At 39.3% G+C, this 25,012-nt stretch overlaps 1 protein-coding gene across 2 annotated transcripts in view; it reads right to left on the bottom strand.

The window, feature by feature from the left end:
- Positions 1–25,012, bottom strand: part of GRID2 (glutamate ionotropic receptor delta type subunit 2) — a 1,355,616-nt gene that overhangs the window by 507,900 nt on the left and 822,704 nt on the right. For both annotated transcript variants that reach the window (XM_029236088.1, XM_029236089.1), the window contains 2 exons: positions 21,157–21,318; positions 1,874–1,993 (listed from right to left, as the gene is read on the bottom strand). In XM_029236088.1, the coding sequence (XP_029091921.1) occupies positions 1,874–1,993; positions 21,157–21,318 (282 nt within the window). The remainder of the gene's footprint in view (positions 1–1,873; positions 1,994–21,156; positions 21,319–25,012) is intronic.

Raw genomic sequence — 25,012 nt, 5'->3', positions numbered from 1 at the left:
GAGACGCAAGAGGGAGGAGATATGGGGATCTATGTATATGTATAGCTGATTCCCTTTGTTATAAAGCAGAAACTAAAACAGCAATGTAAAGCAATTATACTCCAATAAAGATGTTAAAAAAAACACACACACACAAAATATAACCCAATAGGAAAATGGCCAAAGGACCTGAATGGGCAATTAACTCAAAAAGAAACCCGAGGAGCAAACAAATGCAGAAGATGCAGAATCTTTTTATAATAATGGAAATGCAAATTGAAATAAAAAGATATACCATTATACACTGAATAACTTAATACAAATTTAAAAGTGTAACAAAACCAACATTTAGTGCAATTTGAATTTGTAGCACTGATGGAGGTACATAAATTGGTAAATATCTATGAAAATAGGTTTGAGATTATTTAGTAAAGTTCAGTGTATGTTTTCTTGTATTGCAGCAATTCTACTCCTGGATACAAATCTTACAGAAATACATGCACAAGTACAAGAGAATATATCCAAGATATACATCTAAGAATATTCATAATATCATTGCTTATGATAGCCTAAAAGCAGAAACAGACCACAGCAAGTTGTGACACATTTATACATAAAAAAATGATACAGCAATATAAATGATTAAACAACAACTTCATGTAACAACAAGAATGCATAACACAAACACAACGAGGAATATAAAAAGCAAGAAGAAAGAATATATACTATATTGTGTCCATTGATAAACTGAAATATCAGAAAAACAAATATTTAATGATACACACTTAGGTGATAAAATTATACTAAAATGTAAACAAATTAATATCATAAAATTCAGACTAACAGTGATACTTCTGAGAAGGGAAGTCAGGGATGTCAACAAGAAGTATAATGGGGGTTTTAGGATGCTTGATATGTTCTAATTCTTTACCATAGTAGTGGGTGTTTCCTTTACAATAATTCACTAAACTATCCTTGTGCTTTATGTAGTTTTCGTTATGTTTGCTATGTTTCACTATAAAACAATTAAAAACACATTAAGATAGTTTCAACTTCTCTAGCATAAATTTACCAAGAGGTTTTTACTGCTCATTAGAATAACTCTAAATTTCAATTTATATAAACTTTTCTGCATCCTACACCTCAGCACTGGAAAGAAACATCTACTGAAGACTTTACTTTCAATGCAGCCAACTTTATACAGTTACAGATTTATAGCTATGAACTCTGTATGCACACTCAATTAACTTAGGTTTTTCCCTACCCAAAATATATAAAAATGGCAAATCAGAACTGTAGAAAAGTCATTTCTCCAGGGTTTTTACATTTCTCCTTAAGAAAGTTATTGGCCCAGTATTTCATGAAATATCCTTTATTGGCGCTCAACTTCTTACATGTGATCTGTAGTATAAAACAAGAGTCCATGTCCTGCAAACCATTTTTTTTTCTACTTATTACACGGCATAGATGCTGAAATACTGTAATGTCACATTTTATAGTACACTTTCCCTCTTAATATATAAAATTTATCAAAGCTCTTATTCTGATTTTGTGCGTGTTACAAGCTAAAAACCAAGTAGCTATGCATTGCATAAATATTAAATTCACTACTTTATAAAAATTAGTATTATAATGAATGGAAGATTATGCTAGCTCCCTAGGCGATGATCGGTTTAATTTTTTCCCTTTATTCTAAGGCACAGATACAATTTATTGATTAATACTTCTGATAAGTATGTAAGGTCATCTAAATGTCTAATTCTTCCTGCTCTTCTTCTCTCTCAAACTACAGTACAGACTTTAATGCATACCGTGATTGTATTGCATGGAGAACAATCAAACAAAACCATATTACTATAGGAAAAAGAAATTTTATCAATGTGTCTGGTCTTACTTTGCGAACACCTCGGCCAAGCTCTTCTCCATAGTTGGTTCCAAGAATTTCAAAGTGGACATTGGGATTGCCTCCATTTTCTCCAAATTCTAGCTCTCCAGTCAACCCACTAACTCCACCCTAAAGGAGAGAAAAGATACTGATGTAAGATTTTTGAAGATGTAAAATAATAATAATAGGAAGTTCTAGGAACACAATTTTCATCTATAAAATAAATATTTTTTCAAGCATGCAATTATTAACAGGATATTTTTAATAGATACACAGCATTAATAGGAGTACAATTGAAAGTAGCCTTGAGTATCACTTAATCCAATCCCATCCACTCTACAGAGAATGAAATTTTGACGCAAAGAAGCAAATTGTACTCAAAATGCCATGTATGAGCTGAGACTAAATCCAGGCTAGGATTTTTGCCTACCTATGTTGTGACATGCATGGATCTATTAGTCAAAAAACAAGATACTTCCAGAGACCATAGAACGTACTCTGGAAACAAGTTTTGACAATACTCTTTCTCCAGCACAATTCCCTTCTAATTTAATCTAAAATTATGTCTGGAAATCTTAAAAGCCATAGTTTTTAACTTATTGGAGGTTTGTTTTTCCTCCTTTAAATATCTTTTTCAAATTAAAATATCTAAATTAGTCTTGAAGTCTGTTTTTGATCTTAAATAGTAGTTCTAGCTGTTGTGATTCCTTGGGAATTTCCAAGCGTCATCTTTCATTCAACATGACAGATGTTCATTTCCCCAACAGATGGCAAATATAGGTAATACTTCTCTCTTTCTTGTTTACCATTCTTTTCTCAGTTTAGTTTATCAGGCTTCACATTATTTAGGATTTTACAAATGAAAATAACATTGTGAGTTATGCTCTACTAAAGTATTTCTAACTTAGAATTTTGGCATGATAATCACATATATTTGGACAAATTACCTCAGTTTGTAAATTGCTTCCATTATCACCTCTGTGATGTTGATACTTAAATATATCTCATTTGCCATAACCTGTAGCTCAACCTCTAGCCTTTTTTGGCAGGTATTATGCTGTCTGCTATATCTCCTACTTCATCTGTGTCTTATAGCCCATCACAAGACACTGAGTTCCTAACAGCCATTCAAACAAATTAGTCCTTATTCATTAATGTCAATATTTAATCTATTTCATTTTTGCAACAATAATAATCAACAAAACTGATCCTCTACTGTTATTTTCTAATAAGATAGCTTCTCTTTTATTATCCAGTTTTATTAATAAAAATATATTGAATTTGAAATATCTGTGCTCTTCTCATATGTGATTAAACAGTCAATGCATGGATTTTGAAGTCAGACTTCCTGGATTTGATCAATGGCATCAGAATCTACTAGCTGTACAAACCTGGCTAAGTCATTTAATTTCTCTATGCCCCAATTTTACATCTGTTAAATGGCAAAAATAATAGTCTCTACCCCAGAAAATAATTATGTCTTATAATACAAGTAAATATAGAAGAGTGTTTGATAAATTATGAGAGCTTAATTACTATCACCATCATCATCTCCATGATTATTTCATTCTTTAATTTTGGAAGGTTTCTAGTTCTACTAGAAATTATAGGCATGCTTCTCTGTTTTTTGTTTTTTTTTTAACTAAAGTTTACAAGGGTTGCAAAATTTCATTATATGCTTGAATATTTACAGGCTTTGGAAAATGTTTTTGTAAATTTGACTCAATTATATTTCATTGATTAGTATTTGGGGAGAAAAAGATTTATTAAAGCAGCTGGTCTAGGATCTATTCCCCCATTTTCTGATGTGTGTGTGTGTGTGTGTGTGTGTGTGTGTGTGTGTGTGTGTGTGTGGTAGAGGGAGCAGCCCAGGGGGAGAAAAAAAAAAGGAGGTAAATGAGTCTAATGCCCTTGTCAACTGGAATCCCAGGTAAAGAGATTAGTAATGTTTACTAGGAAGAAGAGTCTTATCTATAAAAGCCCTTAGCAGTTTGACCCAGCCTAAAGAATTATTATTAGTAGTCATTAATTGGAGTAGTAAACAAACTCCGAATCTATGGATTAATGGTTTATGGCTCCCTGGAAAATGTCCTAAAGCTTTACACTTTCTAGGGCAAAAATGGAGATATTTCATAATGTAAATGCTCTCTCTGTTTTGTAGGTAAGCCTACAAAATCTTTTTTGGAGACAGAATGTGCATGTATGTCCAATGTGGGAAGAAAGGGCTTGGGGGGCGGGGGAGCATACAGAATTTCCAATAATCTCTTTCTCCTTTGTGCTTCTTAATTGCCTGTGTCTGATATGGGTTAACTATCTCATTCTTGTACATGAATCTGATCCTGAAAGTTCACTCAGTACTAATATCTCAAGGAACCCAATTTTCACTTAAGATTTTAAAGACTGGGTTAAGTACAGTGGATCTTATTATCATAAATATGTCTAAATGGCAAATTCTGTAGGAATTTGACAAATATAGCTTATATTACTACACATAGTTCAAACTACTGGTATTAAGAAATCCTTTTAGAAGCACTTTTCTTGTCCTCAAAATTACACATTTACCTCAGTAATATCTCCAATTATATCAGAATCTTACATTTCTGACTCAGTACTTTATTTCTAGGAAAAAGAGGAAAGATATTGTGTATCAATATGATTGCTACATTGCAAAAATGCTATACTCCTGAAAATTTTTAACTTTAACCACTAGACTACCTGGCACTGTATTATTATTATTGTTCCCCATCAATACTCATATGGCCAGTGTCTTTTCTTTGGCTTATATCTGGTACCTAGCAACTCAGTCCACTTAATCCATATTGCACATGATAAAAAAAAACCCATAAATCAGGGAACCTGCATTTAGTTTACTGTGGCTCCACTTCTCTTTTTCACCCTTTTGACTTCATAATTGATCTTCTTTATGCTGTATTTTTTCTTTTTGCAAGGTGTTAGTACTATTTCTTATTTTTTAACATCTTTATTGGAGTATAATTGCTTTACAATGGTGTGTTAGTTTCTGCTTTATAACAAAGTGAATCAGCTATACATATACATATATCCCCATATCTCCTCCCTCTTGCGTCTCCCTCCCACCCTCCCTATCCCACCCCTCTAGGTGGTCACAAAGCACCCAGCTGATCTCCCTGTGCTATGCAGCTGCTTCCCACTACCTATTTACATTTGGCAGTGTATACATGTCCATGCCACTCTCTCACCAGTGTGAGGTGATACCTCATTGTAGTTTTGATTTGCATTTCTATAATGATTAGTGATGTTGAGCATCCTTTCATGTGTTTGTTGGCAATATGTATATCTTCTTTGGAGAAATGACACTTTTGGTCTTCTCCCCATTTTTGGACTGGGTTGTTTGTGTTTTTGATATTGAGCTGCATGAGCTGCTTGTATATTTTGGAGATTAATCCTTTGTCAGTTGCTTCATTTACAAATATTTTCTCCCATTCTGAAGGTTGCCTTTTCATCTTATGATTTCCTTTGCTGTGCAAAAGGTTTTAAGTTTCATTAGGTCCCATTTGTTTATTTTTGTTTTTATTTCCCTTTCTCTAGGAGGTGGGTCTAAAAGGATCTTGCTGTGATTTATGTTATAGAGTGTTCTTCCTATGTTTTCCTCTAAGAGTTTTATAGTGTCTGGCCTTACATTTAGGTCTTTAATCCATTTTGAGTTTAATTTTGTGTATGGTGTTAGGGAGTGTTCTAATTTCATTCTTTTACATGTAGCTGTCCAGTTTTCCTAGCATCACTTATTGAAGAGGCTGTCTTTTCTCCATTGTATATTCTTGCCTCCTTTATCAAAAATAAGGTGACCATATGTGTGTGGGTTTATCTCTGGGCTTTCTATCCTGTTCCATTGATCTATATTTCTGTTTTTGTGCCAGTACCATACTGTCTTGATTACTGTAGCTTTGTAGTATAGTCTGAAGTCAGGGAGCCTGATTCTTCCAGCTCCGTTTTTCTTACTCAAGATTGCTTTTGCTATTCAGGGTCTTTTGTGTTTCCACACAAATTGTGAAATTTTTTGTTCTAGTTCTGTGAAAAATGCCATTGGTAGTTTGATAGGGATTGCACTGAATCTGTAGAGTGCTTTGGGTTATATAGTCATTTTCACAATGTTGATTCTTCCAATCTAAGAACAGGGTATATCTCTCCATCTTTTTGTATCGTCTTTAATTTCTTTCATCAGTATCTTATAGTTTTCTGCATACACATCTTTGGCTTCCTTAGGTAGGTTTATTCCTAGGTATTTTATTCTTTTTGTTGCAATGGTAAATGGGAGTGTTTCCTTAATTTCTATTTCAGATTTTTCATCATTATTATAGAGGAAGGCAAGACATTTCTGTGCATTAATTTTGTATCCTGCTACTTTACCAAATTCATTGATTAGCTCTAGTAGTTTTCTGGTAGCATCTTTATGCTGGTAGATTCTCTATGTATAGTATAATGTCATCTGCAAACAGTGACAGTTTTACTTCTTTTCCGATTTGGATTCTTTTATTTCTTTTTCTTCCCTGATTGCTGTGGCTAAAACTTCAAAAACTATGTTGAATAATAGTGGTGAGAGTGGGCAACCTTGTCTTGTTCCTGATTTTAGAGGAAATGGTTTCAGTTTTTCACCATTGAGAACAATGTTGGCTGTGGGTTTGTCATATACAGACTTTATTTTGAGGTAAGTTCCCTCTATGCCTACTTTCTGGAGGGTTTTTATCATAAATGGGTGTTGAATTTTTTGAAAACTTTTTCTGCATCAATTGAGATGATCATATGCTTTTTATTCTTCAATTTGTTAATATGGTGTATTACATTGATTGATTTGAGTATATTGAAGAATCCTTGCATTCCTGGGATAAAACCCACTAGATCATGGTGTATGATCCTTTTAGTGTACTGTTTGATTCTGTTTGCTAGTATTTTGTTGAGGATTTTTCCATCTATGCTTAACAGTGATATTGGTCTGTAGTTTTCTGTTTTTTGTGACATCCTTGTCTGGTTTTGGTATCAGGGTGATGGTGGCCTTGTAGAATGAGTTTGGGAGTGTTCCTCCCTCTGCTCTATTTTGGAAGAGCTTGAGAAGGACAGATGTTAGCTCTTCTCTAAATGTTGACAGAATTCACCTGTGAAGCAATCTGGTCCTGGGCTTTTGTTTGCTGCAATATTTTTAAACAGTTTCAATTTCAGGGCTCGTGATTGGTCTGTTCATATTTTCTGTTTCTTCCTGGTTCTGTCTCAGAAGGTTGTGCTTTTCTAAGAATTTGTCCATTTCTTCAAGGTTGTCCTTTTTTTTTTTTTTTTTTTTTCTGGTACGCGGGCCTCTCACCGCTGCGGCCTCTCCCGTTGCGGAGCACAGGCTCCGTTCGCGCAGGCTGCAGGCTCTGTTTGCGCAGGCTCAGCGGCCATGGGCCCAGCCGCTCCGCGGCATGCGGGATCCCCCCGGACCGGGGCACGAACCCGTATCCCCTGCATCGGCAGGCGGACTCTCAACCACTGCGCCACCAGGGAAGCCCCAAGGTTGTCCATTTTATTGGCATTTAGTTGCTTGTAGTAATCTCTCAGGATCCTTTTTATTTCTGCAGTGTCAGTTGTTACTTCTTTTTCATTTCTAATTCTATTGATTTGCGTCTCCTCCCTTTTTTTTTGATGAGATTTTGTTTATCTTCTCAAAGAACCACTTTTAGTTTTACTGATCTTTGCTACTGTTTCCTTCATTTCTTTGTCATTAATTTCTGATCTGATCTTATGATTTCTTTCCTGCTGCTAACTCTGGGGGTTTTTTGGTTCTTCTTTCTCTAACTGCTTTCTATGTAAAGTTAGGTTGCTTTTTTGAGATGTTTCTTGAGGTAGGATGGTATTCCTATATACTTCCCTCTGAGAACTGCTTTTGCTGCATCCCATAGGGTTTGGGTCGTCGTGCTTTCATTGTCATTTGTTTCTAGGTAGTTTTTTATTTCCTCTTTGATTTCTTCAATGATCTCTTGGTTATTAAGTAGTGTATTGTTTAGCCTCCATGTGTTTGTATTTTTTACAGATTATTTCCTGTAATTGATATCTAGTCTCATAGTGTTGTGGTTGGAAAAGATACTTGATACAATTTCAATTTTCTTAAATTTACCAGCACTTGATTTGTGACCCAAGATATGATCTATCCTGGAGAATGTTCCATGACCACTTGAGAACAAAGTGTATTCTGTTGTTTTTGGATGGAATGTCCTATAAATATCAATTAAGTCCATCTTGTTTAATGTATCATTTAAAGCTTGTGTTTCCTTATTTTCATTTGGATTTCATTCTGGTGGATGAGGCTGGATCTTGTCTTTCTGGTGGGCAGGACCACATCTGGTGTTGTGTTTTGGGGTGTCTGTGACCTCATTATGATTTTAGGCAGCCTCTCCGCTAATGGGTGTTTTTTTTGTCCTGTCTTGCTAGTTGTTTGGCACCGGGTGTCCAGCACTGTAGCTTGCTGGTCATTGAGTGGAGCTGGGTCTTAGCGTTGAGATGGAGATCTCTGGAAGAGCTTTCGTCGTTTGATATTATGTGGAGCCGGGAAGTCTCTGGTGGACCAATGTCTGGAACTCGGCTCTCCTACCTCAGAGGCACAGGTCAGACACCCAGCTGGAGCACCAAGACCCTGTCAGCAACACGGTTCAGAATAAAAGGGAGAAAATAAAAAGAAAGAAAGAAAAATAAAATAAAATAAAGTTATTAAAATAAAAAATTATTAAAAATAAAAAAATTAAAAACTAGTAAAGACAAGAAAAAAAGAAAAAGGAGAGCAACCAAACCAAAAAATGAATCCACCAATGATAACAAGCGTTAAAACTATACTAAAAAAAATAATAATAATAAATAAATAAACAGAACCATAGGACAAATGGTAAAAGCAAAGCTACACAGAGAAAATCACACAAAGCATACATATACACACTCACAAAAAGAGAAAGAGGAAAAAAAAAAATATATCGCTGCTCCCACAGTCCACCTCCTCAATTTGGTCTGATTCGTTGTCTATTCAGGTATTCCACACTTGCAGGTACATCAAGTTGATTGTGGAGATTTTCTCCGCTGCTCCTGAGGCTGCTGGGAGAGATTTCCCTTTCTCTTCTTTGTTCTCACAGCTCCCGGGGTTCAGCTTTGGATATGGCCCCATCTCTGCGTGTAGGTCGCCTGAGGGCGTCTGTTCTTGGCTCAGACAGGATGGGGTTAGAGGAGCCGCTGATTCGAGGGCTCTGGCTCACTCAGGCCGGGGTGAAGGGAGGGGCACGGATTGCTGGGCAAGCCTGCGGCGGCAGAGGCCAGCGTGGCGTTGCACCAGCTTGAGGCGCACCGTGCGTTCTCCAGGGTAAGTTGTCCCTGGATCCCGGGACCCTGGCAGTGGCGGGCTGCACAGGCTCCCAGGAGGGGAGGTGTGGGTAGTGATCTGTGCTCGCACACAGGCTTCTTGGTGGCGGCAGCAGCAGCCTTAGTGTCTCATGCCCGTCTCTGGTGTCCACACTGATAGCCGCAGCTCACGCCCGTCTCTGGAGCTCCTTTAAGCGGTGCTCTGAATCCCCTCTCCTCCCGCACCAGGAAACAAAGAGGCAAGAAAAAGTCTCTTGCCTCTTCGGCAGGTCCAGACTTTTCCCCGGACTCCCTCCCGGCTAGCCGTGGCGCACTAACCCCCTGCAGGCTGTGTTCACGCCGCCAACCCCAGTCCTCTCCCTGTGCTCCGACCAAAGCCTGAGCCTCAGCTCCCAGCCCCGTCCGCCCCGGCCGGTGAGCAGGCAAGCCTCTAGGCCTGGTGAGTGCCGGTCGGCCCTGATCCTCTGTGCGGGAATCTCTCCGCTTTGCCCTCCGCACCCCTGTCTGTGGCTGCGCCCTCCTCCGCGGCTCCGAAGCTTCCCCCCTCTGCCACCCGCAGACTCCGCCCGCGAAGGGGCTTCCTAGTGTGTGGAAACGTTTCCTCCTTCACAGCTCCCTCCCACTGGTGCAGGTCCCGTCCCTATTCTTTTGTCTGTGTTTATTCTTTTTTCTTTTGCCCTACACAGGTACGTGGGGAGTTTCTTGCCTTTTGGGAGGTCTGAGGTCTTCTGCCAGCGTTCAGTAGGTGTTCTGTAGGAGTTGTTCCACGTGTAGATGTATTTCTGATGTATTTGTGGGGAGGAAGGTGATCTCCACGTCTTACTCTTCTGCCATCTTGAAGATCTCCCCCTTTGCTGTATTCTTAATGAGCTGTTAGCCTGTGTAATTAGTAAAATCTTCTCTCACGTGGATATAAAGGGTGCTTGAGAGGTCAGTATTTCAAGCAACTAAACCCTTTAACTGAAGCCCCTTCTTATCTGTCTCAGACTTAACCTCTCTGATATTTGCTTGCCTAAAAATATTCCCATGTGTTTGAGCTTTTTTTTGTTTTCATCTATCCTTAGCTCAACATTGAAATCAGAGCCTTGGTAAAAATGTGTGCTGGCCAGGTGGTGATGAGCAGTCATTATCTTTGTGCATGCATAGTTGCAGTTTTTTAAAAAATCTCTTGATACAGCGCATTCTAAACAAAATAAGCTAATGGGACATTGATAGTATGAATAACACATATAGTTTTTAAATGTCCATTAAACTGACAGTAATAATTGCCTCCAGAGTAAACCTTTTGAAAAATACCATGTAACTTGGTTTAGATTTCATCCTACACACTCTGTATAGAAATACCAGTGGGTATCAAATATGAAAAGAAGAAGAGAAGAAAAATAAAAAGAGTAGATCAAAGGTCAAGAATAATTTACCACTGGATAATCAGTTCCTGAAAAGGCAGAAGTTTGAATGTTCCTTTATGGATAGGCTAAGTTGGAAAAAAGAAGAAAGAAAATTTCCTAAGTATTAGTTTCACTCTCTTTATGAAGCAGAAGTATTTATCCCTATATTTGAAACTGCAAAGTAACTGAGAGATACTTTTGGAAGATCATATAGAACATCAAATATTAATGACACTTGTCTAATTTCCTTATACATATTCCTAGGTTCCTTGCAACCTGCAAACATGCTTGGTAACTAAGGATACCCTGTTAAATAAACATAAGCCCAGCAAGACTGTGAACACACTGGGAGATGCCTGACTCAGCAGTGTGCCCTGATGCCCTCATGTTTCATAAGTTAATTTCAGTGAGAAAAATCCCTGAGAGAAAGAAGATACTACATTTTATACCCAGAAAAGAAATATAATTTGTAGATAAATACTATAATACACTATGCCAAAAAATAAAAAAAGAATAAAAACATAAAACTTAATTTGTGTAAAATGTTTAGGAAAACTTGAGTTGCCATATAACATTTATATGTGTGCATACAGATATATACATACATATTTACAAATATACATATATACTCAAATATTCATTCATAATAGAAATTTGAAGCAAACCGAGCAGGAAATAAGAAACTACTAACATTTTGGTCATGCTGTCTACATCTCAGAGAATAAGAAACTGAGGCCCAGACAACTAGTTATTTGAGGAACCTGAATTGAAGCCTCCTTCTTGTGCCTCATACATTTTCCTCTAGACGACGTAAGCTGCGTGTCCAATATAACACATGCATATCACAGTGATTGCTCAAAAAATGTATGTGGAACTAAATTAAATTAAAATTGACACCATTTTACCCACTTTATGATTCAAATACCCTGAATTTGAGGATACACTGAAGAGTCCACAAGAAAACTATTCCAAGGTCATTGACTATATTTTCAAAGCTCTTGTGGCAAAAAGTTTATTTGCACACATTTTTGTCAAAAGGCTATCTTATATTCCAAGTCAATACTGTTTCTAGTAAGACACATTATGTTTTCCTAAATGTTCACTCTGGCCTTCAGGTTTATAATTCTAAATGGTACATAGTGCTTAACACGAAAAGCAAAGTAATATATTTATATTATTCTAAGTATACAATTTAAAAAAAAAATCAACAAGGGGAGATCAATCAAGACAAAGGAATAAGAAGATATAGAAGTCACCTCTCCCCACAAACACATCAAAAATACATTTACATGTGGGACTATTCTCAATGAAAACTAACTGGAAAATGGTAGAAAGACTCCGATACAACCAAGGCTATAAGAAAGATTTCACATGTAATTGGGTAGGAGAGCAGAGAAATTATCAGGTTAGGACCTGTGACCGTGGGAGGGGACTCAGAGGAAAAGGGAGGTTACATGGGCAGACATCCTCCCTGGGGCATGGGCAGTTCAAGTCACATATTGTGTTCCACAGGCCTGAGGTTTGACAAAGGGCAGAAAAGCCCCCTTGGCTGGTTGGAGGGCTACTGAGACTAACAGAGGGGCTGTGGGAAGCCTGAACTCAGCTCGTGAAGAGTGTGCATCCTCTGGCTTGCTCCTGAGGCAGCGTGGAGAGGGTAGAGTGAGACTGCACTAGTGGCTGCCGGGTTTTCTGCGACCAACCTAGCATCTGCCCCAGGCTGAGCCTGCCTCTCGATTGTTCCAGCCTTGCTTATTTCATGTCACAGCTCTGCACTGGATATATGGCTGCCAAGACTGAGGAAAGTGGTAGACCTTGGAACACAGAGGCGACTCAGATCTGGGGCAGCATCTGGGCAGGGAGGGGGCAGCCATTGCTGGCACTACACAGGCAGCACACCAGAGACAGCCTGGACCTCTGTCTACAGACAACCTTCTGCAGCCCACGCCCCATCATGAGCTGAGAGCCCATATGGGGCCCTATTGCTCCAGCACTGCTCTCCTCTGGGGCAGGGGTGCCAAAGCTGAGAGAGGGGAGACCACATACTTGAAGGGAATGGAGCCACCTTGTACCCACATTTCAGGGCTTCTGTTCCAGCAACTTGGGATCTGACCCCATCCCCAATCGGTAGGCAATAGTCACTGGCAGCTGATAGCTACCAGCACACCATGAGGAAAAATGTGACTTGCATTCATGTCAAATCCAGCTCTCCCACCAAAGGCACTGGGCACACACAGACTATACATGGATGCTCCCATGTAAGGACACTCCTTGAAGACTGCAATAGGTAACTGTTGCCCCTAAATTCATAGAGACAGAGAAAGTTAAGCAAATGAGAAGACAGAGGAATTGGTCTCAATTGAAAGAGCAAGAGAAAACCCCTCAAAAATACATAATAAAACAGAAATAGACAATTTACCAGATAAAGTATTTAAAGCATTAATGACAAGAATGCTAACTGAATTAGGGAAAAGAGTAGAAGAACACAGAATTTTAATAAGGAACTAGAAAATATAAAAATGAACCAATCCGAACTGAAGAATAAAATAACTGAAATGAAAACCACACTAAAAGGAATGAATACAAGACTAAGTAATACAGAAGAAAGTATAAGTACTCTGGAAGATAGATAATGGAAATCATTTGATCAGAACAGCCAAAAGAAAAACAAATTTAAAAATTAGAATAGTTTAAGAGATCTCTGAGATAACATTGAGTGTACCAACATTTGCATTATAGAGGTCCCAGAAGAAGAGAAAGAGAAGGGGGTTGAAAATGTATTCGACGAAACTATGGCTGAAAACTTCCCAAACCTGAAGAAAGAAACAGATATCCAGGTATAGGAAGAACAGAGGGTACTGAATAAGATGTATCCAAACAGACGCATACCAAGACATACCGTCATTAAAATGGGAAAACTTAAACAGAGAATTTTAAAGACAGAAAGAGAAAAACAATGAGGCATATACAATGGAACCCCCATAAGGCTATCAGCTGATTTTTCTACAGAAATGTTGCAGGCCAGAAGGGAGTGGCATGATATATTTAAAGTGCTGGAGGGACACCTTCAAGGTGGCAGAGGAGTAAGACGCGGAGATCACCTTCCTCCCCAAAGATACATCAGAAATACATCTACATGTGGAACAGCTCCTATAGAACACCTACTGAACGCTGGCAGAAGACCTCAGACCTCCCAAAAGGCAAGAAAGTCCCCACGTACCTGGGTAGGGCAAAAGAAAAAAGAATAAACAGAGACAAAAGAATAGGGACGCGACCTGCACCAGTGGGAGGGAGCTGGGAAGGAGGAAAGGTATCCACACACTAGGAAGCCCCTTCGCGGGCGGAGACGGCGGGTGGCGGAGGGGGAAGCTTCGGAGCCGCGGAGGAGAACGCAGCAATAGGGGTGCGGAGGGCAAAGGGGAGATTCCCGCACAGAGGATCGGTGCCGACCGGCACTCACCAGGCCGAGAGGCTTGTCTGCTCACCCGCCAGGGCGGGCGGGGCTGGGAGCTGAGGCTCGGGCTTCGAAGGTCAGATCCCAGGGAGAGGACTGGGGTTGGCTGCGTGAACACAGCCTGAAGGGGGTTAGTGCGCCACGGCTAGGAGGGAGGGAGTCCGGGAAAAAGTCTGGACCTGCCGAAGAGGCAAGAGACTTTTTCTTCCCTCTTTGTTTCCTGGTGCGCGAGATGAGGGGATTCAGAGCGCCGCTTAAAGGAGCTCCAGAGACGGGCGAGAGCCGGGATAACAGCGCGGAAACCAGAGACGGGCATGAGATGCTAAGGCTGCTGCTGCCGCCACCAAGAAGCCTGTGTGCGAGCACAGGTCACTCTCCACACCTCCCCTCCCGGGAGCCTGTGACCTAAATAGACCTAAACAGACATTTCTCCAAAGGAGATATACAGATTGCCAACAAACAGATAAAAGGATGTTCAACATCCCTAATCAATAGAGAAATGCAAATCAAAACTACAATGAGGTATCACCTCACACCAGTCAGAATGGCCATCCTCAAAAAATCTACAAACAATAAATGCTGGAGAGGGTGTAGAGAAAAGGGAACCCTCTTGCACTGTTGGTGGGAATGTAAATTGATACAGCCACTATGGAGAACAGTATGGAGGTTTCTTAAAGAGCTAAAAATAGAACTACCATAGGACCCAGCAATCCCACTACTGGGCATATACCCTGAGAAAACCATAATTCAAAAAGAGTCATGTACCACAATGTTCATTGCAGCTCTATTTACAATAGCCAGGACATGGAAGCCACCTAAGTGTCCATCGACAGGTGAATGGATAAAGAAGATGTGGTACATATATACAATGGAATATTACTGAGACATAAAAAGAAACGAAACTGATTTATTTGTAGTGAGGTGTTTGGACCTAGAGGCTGTCCTACAGAGTGAAGTAAGTCAGAAAGAGAAAAACTAATACCTTATGCTAACACATATATATGGAATAAAAAAAAATGGTTCTGATAAACCTAGGGGCAGGACAGGAATAAAGACACAGAGAATGGACTTGAGGACATGGGGAGGGGGAAGGGTAAGCTGGGACAAAGTGAGAGAGTGGCATGGACATATATACACTACCAAATGTAAAATAGGTAGCTAGTGGGAAGCAGCTGCATCACACAGGGAGATCAGCTGTTGCTTTGTGACCACCTAGAGGGCTGGCATAGGGAGGGTGGGAGGGAGACGCAACAGGGAGGAGATGTGGGGATGTATGTATACGTATAGCTGATTCACTTTGTTTTACAGCAGAAACTAACACAACATTGTACAGTAATTATACTCCAATAAAGATGTTAAAAAAAAAGAAAGAATTTCTTTCTATTGGCCCATATGCCGTACACATACATGGAAGCAAAGTCAGTGCCCAAGTGCAGAACACAAGAGCTGAAAACTCAGAGCTTCAGAGCAAGCGAGCAGTTTTTCCAATCACTGTCAAAAAGTCATATTCAGCCAAGGCACATGGTGCTTTGTCAAATATATCTTTGGTAATGGCTATGTCAGATTGTTCCCAAACATCTTCAAAAAGTTGTGGGCGCTTTAGGGCTGATGTCTTACTCTTAGACAAAATAAGTTTTTTTTCAGTGCTTCAGCTAACTCTTCTTTCCATTTAGGAGAGATGGCACTCATTCCTGTAGTAAGAATAGATATGTCTACAATGCCAGTCTGGGGGTTAGTAGCAGACTGCTTACAGCCTCTCTATAGAGGTCTGTATCTTTGCTTCAACTTTATTTGAATATCATACTTTAGCATGGGCTTCTGCTAAGCCATTTTAACGATTCCAGCTTTGGAGGGTATGCAGAAACCATTCCTCCTCTACTTGAGCTTTGGTGACAGCCTGGCTGGCTTCCTGACTCAACCTAGGCATCCAGTGCTGTGACAGCACAGTCCTTTAGCACTGCCGTATCCATGAACTCCTCTTTCACATGCTCCCTGCTCCAGCGGTACACAGCCACGAGGTGGTGAGCCAGATGCCTGCCACAGGTTTCATCCTGAGGTCGAGCATGAGGAAGATGGAACCGAACCTGGGTAATAAGGTGTGAAGTCGCTGGATATTTTCAAAGGTGGTATTTATTAGCGTTACACTAAGACTCAATAGAATTTGCTGCTGTCAGGACACATGTGCACGCATTGAGCTTGCAAATAACCCCAGCCATTGTGGTAAGGAGAGTTAGCTGTTCCCTGGCTTCAAGCAACACTGGTCTTGTACTCTGATTCATCTTTTCAAGTATCAATACAGTAGATGCCACTGTCACTAAGGATAAGGGCACCAGTCTGCAGGACCAGCCGCCTCCTCTTGGGGTCTTTCACATATACTGTTAGGCTGACTGCACTGAAGCCCTTCCCAGGTGCATACTGGTCCCAGGGTACCAGGTTGTATACACATTGCAGGAGCTGGGACTTGCTGGTCCCAGGGTCACTGCACAGCAGGATGTTGATCTCAGCATGAAATCTGCCTTTTCCTGTTTGACTAAAATCCTTCCCTGTTCCCCAGAAAAGCTGAAGCAAGTTTCCCTTTTTGAAATCTTCCTGTTCTTAAGTGCTTGGGCCTGAGGCTGAAGCAAGTCTCTCATAAATGTCTGGTTTTCTGGAAAGTTTCTTAAGTAATTCCACATGCTTCTCTGAAAAAAAGTTTGTTTTACTTCTTCATCTCCTTTGTGCAGACGTTTTGCATCCATTTTCTGATAATGAATGATATCAATGAGGGTTCTGTAGACAGACTTCACATTTCTCACCCTTGGGCTGATTCAATAGGAACAGCTGGATAAATGCCTGTGATATTCACTCTGTCCCCAAGATGAATCTTGTCAACAATGTCATTGTGAGCAAAAGGATGACAGCATGAGGCATCTGCCCTGCAGGCATATTTTCAGGAGACTCTTGGAGTTTGATCATCTGTTTGTCAGAGAACATGACAAGCAGTCCTGGGTCAGCACCACACTGTGGGTGGTATGGCAGCATGCCCATACTCTGACAAGGTCCATCTCCACTAGGAGGGCACACCTGGCACTGGAAGAAGGCCCCATGCATCTCTGGAATCAGCTGGGACACCCTGATCATCATCACGTTGATGGTGATGAGCTGACTGACGTCTTCTGGTTTCAGGTTTCTCATATTCTTCATCTCCAATACACTGAATGGTCCTATCGTATCTGATGTTCTAAGATTGAGTCAGGTAACTGTCAAAGATCTCATCGAGAGTCATATTAAAAGTCAGGATAACTTCCAGTGGGAAGCAGATGAACTGTCTATTCAGATTTTTGTCAAATGATTTTATGTGTTCACAGTTTACATTTAAAAATGGCTTCCCAATAATATTAGTTTTTCCAAGTAACGACATGTACGGAGGCTCAGCAATATCTACAGCGGTATTTTCTTCTTCTTTAAGCCAGAGAGTCAATAAAATCTCTGCAAATTTGTTTTGCAGGTTTCCATATTTACATCTGTTCCTCAAATCAGAAGGTTTTGGCCTAGAAACTGCTCACTGGCCACTCTATCTTCTATTGCTGGCCCATACTGGAAATCCACCTGCAGACCGTTTTGCGCAGAACCCAGGTCAGGCCTCTGCCTCATGGGTGTGCCCCTAACAGCACTGCTTGGAGTTCTCTCTATCCAAGAGCTGAGAGTGCCACATGTCAGTGGTGAACTGACAACAAAATCAAGAGGAATCACTGAAGAATGCGTCACAGGAGAGCTGGATAATAAGATGTCCTGTGCAGCGGGGCTCTGCAGGTCCCCGTAGAGCTTTCTGCAGCTTTCCTGTAGCGGTAGAGTCCTGGCCTCATCGTCTCTGACATGGAGATGCCCTGGCTTTCTCACTTGCAACAGGGGAAGTTGGCCACCTCCAAAGCCCACAGGGCTCCAGGTGCACCTGGCAGGTTGTGCTCCCAGATGCCCCAAGAAAAATTTTTTAAAGGTTTAAAAAGATATAAAGTATTACAATTAAGTGATGACAATTTTTTGAAGATGATATCAATATCTACTTGAAAAACACACGGGAATAAACTACCAAGAAAGAAGTAAGAATCTGGAGTTTAGTAACAAGTTGATTAGGTCGGTCACAAAATGTATCAAACACCAATAACTTCCTCATGTACCTACAATGACTAGTTCAAAAATATAGTGGAAACATATCCTATTCATGATAGTGTGCACAAACACATGTATACACGCACAGATGCGCATACTCAAAACCCTACAAAATTTCAGGAATAAATACAATGAAAACATGTATGAAGAATACTCTAAATCTTTTCTGAGGGTTATAAAAAGATAACTATATAGATAAGATATCATGTCCATTCATGGACATCAATTCTTTGTACTCCTTGAATTAGTACATAGGCTTTGTAAAGTGTATAGAGCATGCTCAGAATATAGGCATGCAGTGGTTACTTGAATGTAATTAAGAATTTTATCACTAGAATATTCACATTGTAATAAAGAGCCTGACCTCATTTGTGAGGTCTGGCTGCTGACTTTTTTTTTTTTGCGGTACGCGGGCCTCTCAGTGCTGTGGCCTCTCCCGTTGCGGAGCGCAGGCTCTGGACGCGCAGGCTCAGCGGCCATGGCTTACGGGCCCAGCCGCTCCGTGGCATGTGGGATCTTCCCGGACCGGGGCACGAACCCATGTCCCCTGCATCGGCAGGTGGACTCTCAACCACTGCGCCACCAGGGAAGGCCCTGACTTCTTTTTAAGCTTTGCTTTTCCTTTCTTATTTGGCTCCACATACGGACAGGCTGATTAAGAAAGCCCATCCTGCACCTCCTTCTTTAACACCCCTGGGAAATTTAAGCCTCAAAAATCTCCAGCCCACATAAATGGGAACTTTTCTTAGCCCCATCCCTAACCACTGCAAATGCCCAGCCCATTCACAGTGCTTTGCTCACGCCAGCCTGAGCCTGCATGGGCCCACTCTGCTTTCCCCAGGAGTCCCCGTGTGAGTAGTAAACTTTTTCTCAAATTCTCTTGTTTTGTGAAGTGTCATCAGCCTGGACATCCAAATGGGATAACCAAGACACTCAGAGGAGGCAAAGTAATATGATGGGAAAAGCTTAACTCCGTTTTTAAGGGCAATTTGAAACGTGAGAAAAAAATAATGAAATAGAACATTTGCAATCAAGCATAGCATTCAAACATTGTCTCTAGATACACAGAATGGATATATTCCTTTAAAAAGTGCCACCGGGTTGAAAGTTTACAGGAGAAAAATATGCAAATATTCTCCCAAAATAAAATTTCATAATTATCATATGAAATCATTGTTTTGATTATAAATTTAACAACATTTTACACATTGAATTGCTCCATAAGAAATACCTACATATTATAGTGTCTCTCTTTCCCTCCTACTGATACTTTCACTAAATAAGTATCTCCTAAGCAACCTCCCAAACAATTATTCTGTCTTTGTGAGACAGCTTCCGAAGAATGAATATATTCAGGTTCCCGCATCCTAGACACACCATGAATTAATAAACTGGCAGGATCAGAACCATGTTCAACAATCTCCCTTGGATTCATACCTGCCAACTCTCTACATAGATAGAGCTGGGGGATTTTGGCAACACCTTGAGCTTAGATTTGACTTACTCATTTTTCAGTTGAAAAATCCTCCTTTGACAATATATTCAATACATTCAATTCTCAAGCACCTCTGTTGATAAGAGCCTAAATTCTCATTAAAGTGATTCTTCTGCAAAGAGGATACAGCATCAAGAGGAAGATCCAGGCTTTTCTCTACTTGAAACATTTTTCCCTCTACTTCCTGGTTTTTGTACATCTAGCTCCCTTTTAATTTTAATTTTTAGATTTTTCTCTGGCATTTCTAAATACTTCATATTTCATTTGACTAGCTATTTCTCTAACTATTTCAGGAGAAAAAGGCAAACACATGCAGAAAGAAAAAGGATGCATAAAATGAAGAATATGAACTTCCAAATGGCTGTCTCCTTTGTGTAAAGGGTACAGGAGAAATTTGTTTGTTTTATTAATCATTTCATTTTAAATCCAAGAAGCTGTGCGAGACAAATGGAAAATGCCAGCAAGGATGACATGACAAAGAGGCTAATAAACTGCAGGATGCTTATACCTTTGAGAGGAGCTAAACAACATTATGGGAATGGAGCAGGTAGCTGAGCCAAAGCAGGTCACAGCCAGGCTAAATACCACATTGAAAGTGAAGAAGAAGAATGCCATCAAGCACCCCAAATAGTTCACAAATGCTGTAAAAGATTAACTGTTTATGTATATTTTTGTTGTCAGGTAAATTAAAGATCATCACATCCAATGTCTTACCATGCATCATCTAACTGAAAAACACCTAGGTCTAGTGTTTATTTTTTTCAGTGGATGGTGTAGTTTAAAGAAAAATAAATAAATAACTTTTTGTATTTTGTGACAGGTACCAAAATAATTTGAGCATCTCTGACCCTAATGATATAATGAAAGTGCATTAAAATATTTCAACAACTAATTTTTTACCTGCATAAAATTTCCTTATAAATAAATAAGGGCTCCCTGTTTCATAGACGTATATGATTTTCTGACCTTGATTTTTTAAATATTTCATTTACCTATTACAGCGTTTTGTGCTTTGAATAGGCAGCAACATTAGTGAAAAAAAATCCTACTAAAAGATATCTCATCAAACAATGACTTCTTGTTCTTCCTTGCATAAAAATTAGGAAGAGTGAAATGCTAGTCAGACTTGTGGTTGCCAAGGGGGAGGGGGTGTGGTGGAGGGATGGATTGGGAGTTTGGGATTAGCAGGTGTAAACTATTATATATAGGATGGGTAAACAGTAAGATGCTATTGTTTAGCATAGGGAACTATATTCAATATCCTGTGATAAACCATAATGGAAAAGAATATTAAAAAAGAATGTCTATATGTGTATAAGAGTCACCTTGCTGTACAGCAGAGACTGGTACAATACTGTAAATCAACTATACTTCATTAAAAAATAAAATTAACAACAACAACACAAAAAACTAATGGATTAATAAATAAAAAATGAAAGAAATGCTAGTCAGAAATTACCTTCTTGATGGTCTCCAGCATTGAACGCCCTCCCTGCCAGGGCTTGGAGTTCTTTCTGATACATGACAAACTAGCCATACTGTGCCACTTTCTGTCCTCCAGCTTCTTATGAAAAGCATTAGCAAGCAGAAGCACCGTGTCATATATGTAAAGGTTTGAAATCTGCAAAGACATTAGACAGTAATCATTAGAATCATGGATGCCAACCGTCAAGAACAAGGAGAAAGTCATCAGCTCAGTTGCTTCCGTTCACAGATAGTTGGTTTACTGGGTTATTATTAAGCAGAAGGTTTCTTTTTTCATTTCCTGGGCAATTTTGTTATTGAGAATGAAGTCTTGTCTGATTGTATGCCCCAATTGCTTTTTCAGCTTATTTAGTTGTGAAAGAGAAGATAAAAAAGAGAAGTTTCGACAGAGCCAGGCTGTTAGTGTCAGACCTTAGAAAATCAGTAGTCCTTATTTCTTTCTGAGGAGGTAAGGATCTAAGGGCTTAAGACTGGAAGGGCAAACTGAACAATACGTTTTCTGAATATGTCAAGTTTTTGCATTCTGGTTATTCAGACAGAGAAATATCAACTTGATCTTACATAGAAGATGAGTGTCATAGGTGCAAAAAAAAAAAGGAAGCAGACACCTGCCTGTACATTTGTGCCTCTGGAGATAAAGTAATGAAAAAAGTGAGAGGAAACAGCACCATTCATAAACATTACAATGATCAAGGGTCTATACAAAATAATATACATGTGCATTGCAATTAATTAACATGACAAATATCATAAGCTATTCACTGTGAACTCTTTCTTCTTCTAATGTAATCATGTTATCTTCCCTCTATATAGATTTAAAATGAATTATACACGTTTGATAAGCTGTATTTGCACTCTTACACTTAAGTCTTGCCAGAACCAGTATCCTCACTGTTAATTACCGATGGTGTTTATTTTTCAAATAAATTAGAAATAATATTTTAAAAATACAGACACCAAGAGATATCCAAGGTCAATAACAGAGGTTAAATAATATAACAATGTTATATTATTTCCTCTTTGAAGGAAAACTCTAATATAAAATTAAAAAATAAGAACTCAGCTATAAAAATTAAATCCATTTTAAGAAAATTTTCTCAGATTTTTAAGTCTTGTTATCCAATTTTTTCCTGCAAATAAAGGGAACAGTACTTTGATTACCCTTTCCTTATAATTAATCATGAAGGAATCTTATGAAATTTTCTGTCCACAATACAGCATGGTACTAAGCTTCAACTATAGGATGCTGAAAGTTTGATACTAGGAACAACTGTTAATAAGCAGTTCCTAACAGTGCCTTTTGAGTTTTCTTTCAAAATTAGGTAAATCCACTCGTGCTTGTAGACCTTTCTTTAAACACACTTTGAACACTCTTATGCACTAAGTGAAATTCCAGTTTGTTCTTTATAAGGAAATATTAGGATAGGATATTCTCATTCTCACCACCCCCTACCCCGCTACCCAGCCACCAGGTAATTACTAGAGGGACTAGGAGGGATGGTGCGATTGGCAATGAACGAAGAGTGAGACTTGATGTTAAAAGTATCTGATGAATCAAACTTCATCTGAATTAGACTATGAAGACCCCGAAGGTAAACCTAGATGAAACATGATGGATGAGTGAGCTGTACCCAAAAATCCAGAGCAAATCTTTTGATGATTTCTCAATAATATGCAATAATCTGGCCTTTTCTGACCTCTCCTGCACCACTGCCTCCAACTCGCTTGTTCTTAGCAACCTAGCTTTGTTTCACCCTCTGACTGATTTCTTTAAGTGTGTAGATGAGACAGTTGTGGGAGCATCCTTTGATGTCTCTTTATCTTTCTCCATCTAGTTAACTTCCTCTCGTATTCAATTCATGGGTCACAAGCTGGGTGAATCCTATCCTGACAACTTCTCAGGATTCTCCCCACTCCCAGTCTAGGTGGGCAGTCCTCATTTTATCTCCCATACCACTTGGTGCATACCTCTATTGAAGCATATCATAATGCTAAGATATTTTAAACTCTGCTTTTCACACTAGAATATGGGTGCTTTCTGGACAAGGGCTCATATTGTTTCCCCTTTGTACTTTTGTTTCCCTTATTTTTTATTTCCTCTTGACTTAGCCTAGAGCCTAGCATATATTTGGTTTTTCATACACTGTTGTCAAGGTAAAGAAGTCAAAGAAAGCCAAGTTTAACATCAGGTAGGCTTAACAGAAGTCAAGATAAGAGAGACCTGCCAACCTGGCTTCCATCCAAACCTGACACTTCTTGTGGCACAGTCTCCTTTGCACACCATAAAGCACGCGCTTTAGCATCCATGATGGACTTAAAGCTGAGTGCCTTGTACTCGGTATGTGACAGGTGTATTCAACAAATGACTACCTCTCCTCATTTCCCCACTACCTAAACTGCAGGATCAAAAGGGAGTGATGACATTCTCTGAGCTTTCTATTACCCCTTCTTTTACTTCTTTCTCAGGCAAGTACCTATTCTCTTTTGGGGTTCGTGTTCGTTTCTATGCCACACGTTACAGCCCCTTTCTGCCAGCACCTACTGACCTCTTGGTCACTCTTTATTCACGACTCCTCCCTCACAGTGATCCCAAATTGCCTCCTTATATTTAAAAGAGGTCACTTCAATTTCTACACAGATGACCTTCACTTCTACTCTGGCCATGACCAACACAAATGCCTATTTACTAGACCCAAATAAACAACTCCTCTAACATTTTAAACTCCAGTATCCCACCAGTCGACCAATCATTTTTCTCTACCTACTGTTACTACACTTGTTTTCTGACTTCACTGACCATGGGCACCAACCTCCTCTACATGCCAGCCTTTTGATATCTGACACCTCCTTTGTCTTGCCCTGAAACATCCTCTTTCCTTCAGTTGTTTATCATCTGGTATTATTTCTAGGCTGCTCATCATCTCCACATTCTTCCTCTGTCCTTCTCTTATTTTTCAGTGTTTCTGTCGAAAGTTTAGTACCCAGAGCTAACACATTATTGCAGATGTGAGGTGACTAGGAGAAAGTAGTATAAGATGCTATCTCTCTTGATCTTAGCAAAATGCTTCTGACATAGAGACCAAGATTACATTAGAGTGGCTTGGAGCAAATATGACTTCTGCTATACTCAAGTCAAGTTTGCCTTTGTCTTAACAGCCTTAAACTGTCAAACCAGTTCTCAACCATCTAGACTGTCTGTAATCGACTTTGAACCTATACTTTATCTCTGTCATATTTCAATTTTTAGGCATATTACTCAGTGAATATTAACAACTTGAATCTTGATGATGTAACACAATGTAAGCTTTCTCTCCTAGCTTTATGTCATTTACAAATCTGAGAGGCATACTTTATTCATTTTCATTTGTGTAGTTATAAACATTTTGAAAATATTAGGTCCAAGGACAGACTCTTTGGGTGACCACAGAGAATTCCTTGCACTTCAAGAGTAGAATATTTATCAGCATGGTTTGAATATTCCTCTAGTTCCATACTTCTCAAATTGAGGGTAAGAGAAGCTCTGGTGAAAAGTTGTAGGTATTAAAGATACCCAAAGCTACAGAATACATCTGGGGCATGTTCTATGCTTATCAGTTTTGCTTATCAATTTGGAGAGAAAACAAAGTAATTTAACTGATAATATATTTGAAATATTACTTTTAATTTCAAAGAAACTCATATGTTTTATAACTTTTAAAGATAATAATGAAACTTTAATACATTTTGAACTTTTAAAAAAATCTGAAGCCAGAGTGCTTACCATCTTCTGTTCTTAGGAGGCTTTGGTGAAAATGTTTGAATGACATCAACTTATTTAGACTTTTTAATGT

The sequence above is a fragment of the Monodon monoceros genome, unplaced genomic scaffold (genome assembly GCF_005190385.1).
Source record: "Monodon monoceros isolate NGI ecotype Baffin Bay Population unplaced genomic scaffold, NGI_Narwhal_1 Super_Scaffold_20, whole genome shotgun sequence".
In the NCBI taxonomy this organism is placed as follows: Eukaryota; Metazoa; Chordata; class Mammalia; order Artiodactyla; family Monodontidae; genus Monodon; species Monodon monoceros.
The sequence above is the reverse complement of the archived record's forward strand: the minus strand, read 5'-3'. Positions and strand labels throughout refer to the sequence as shown.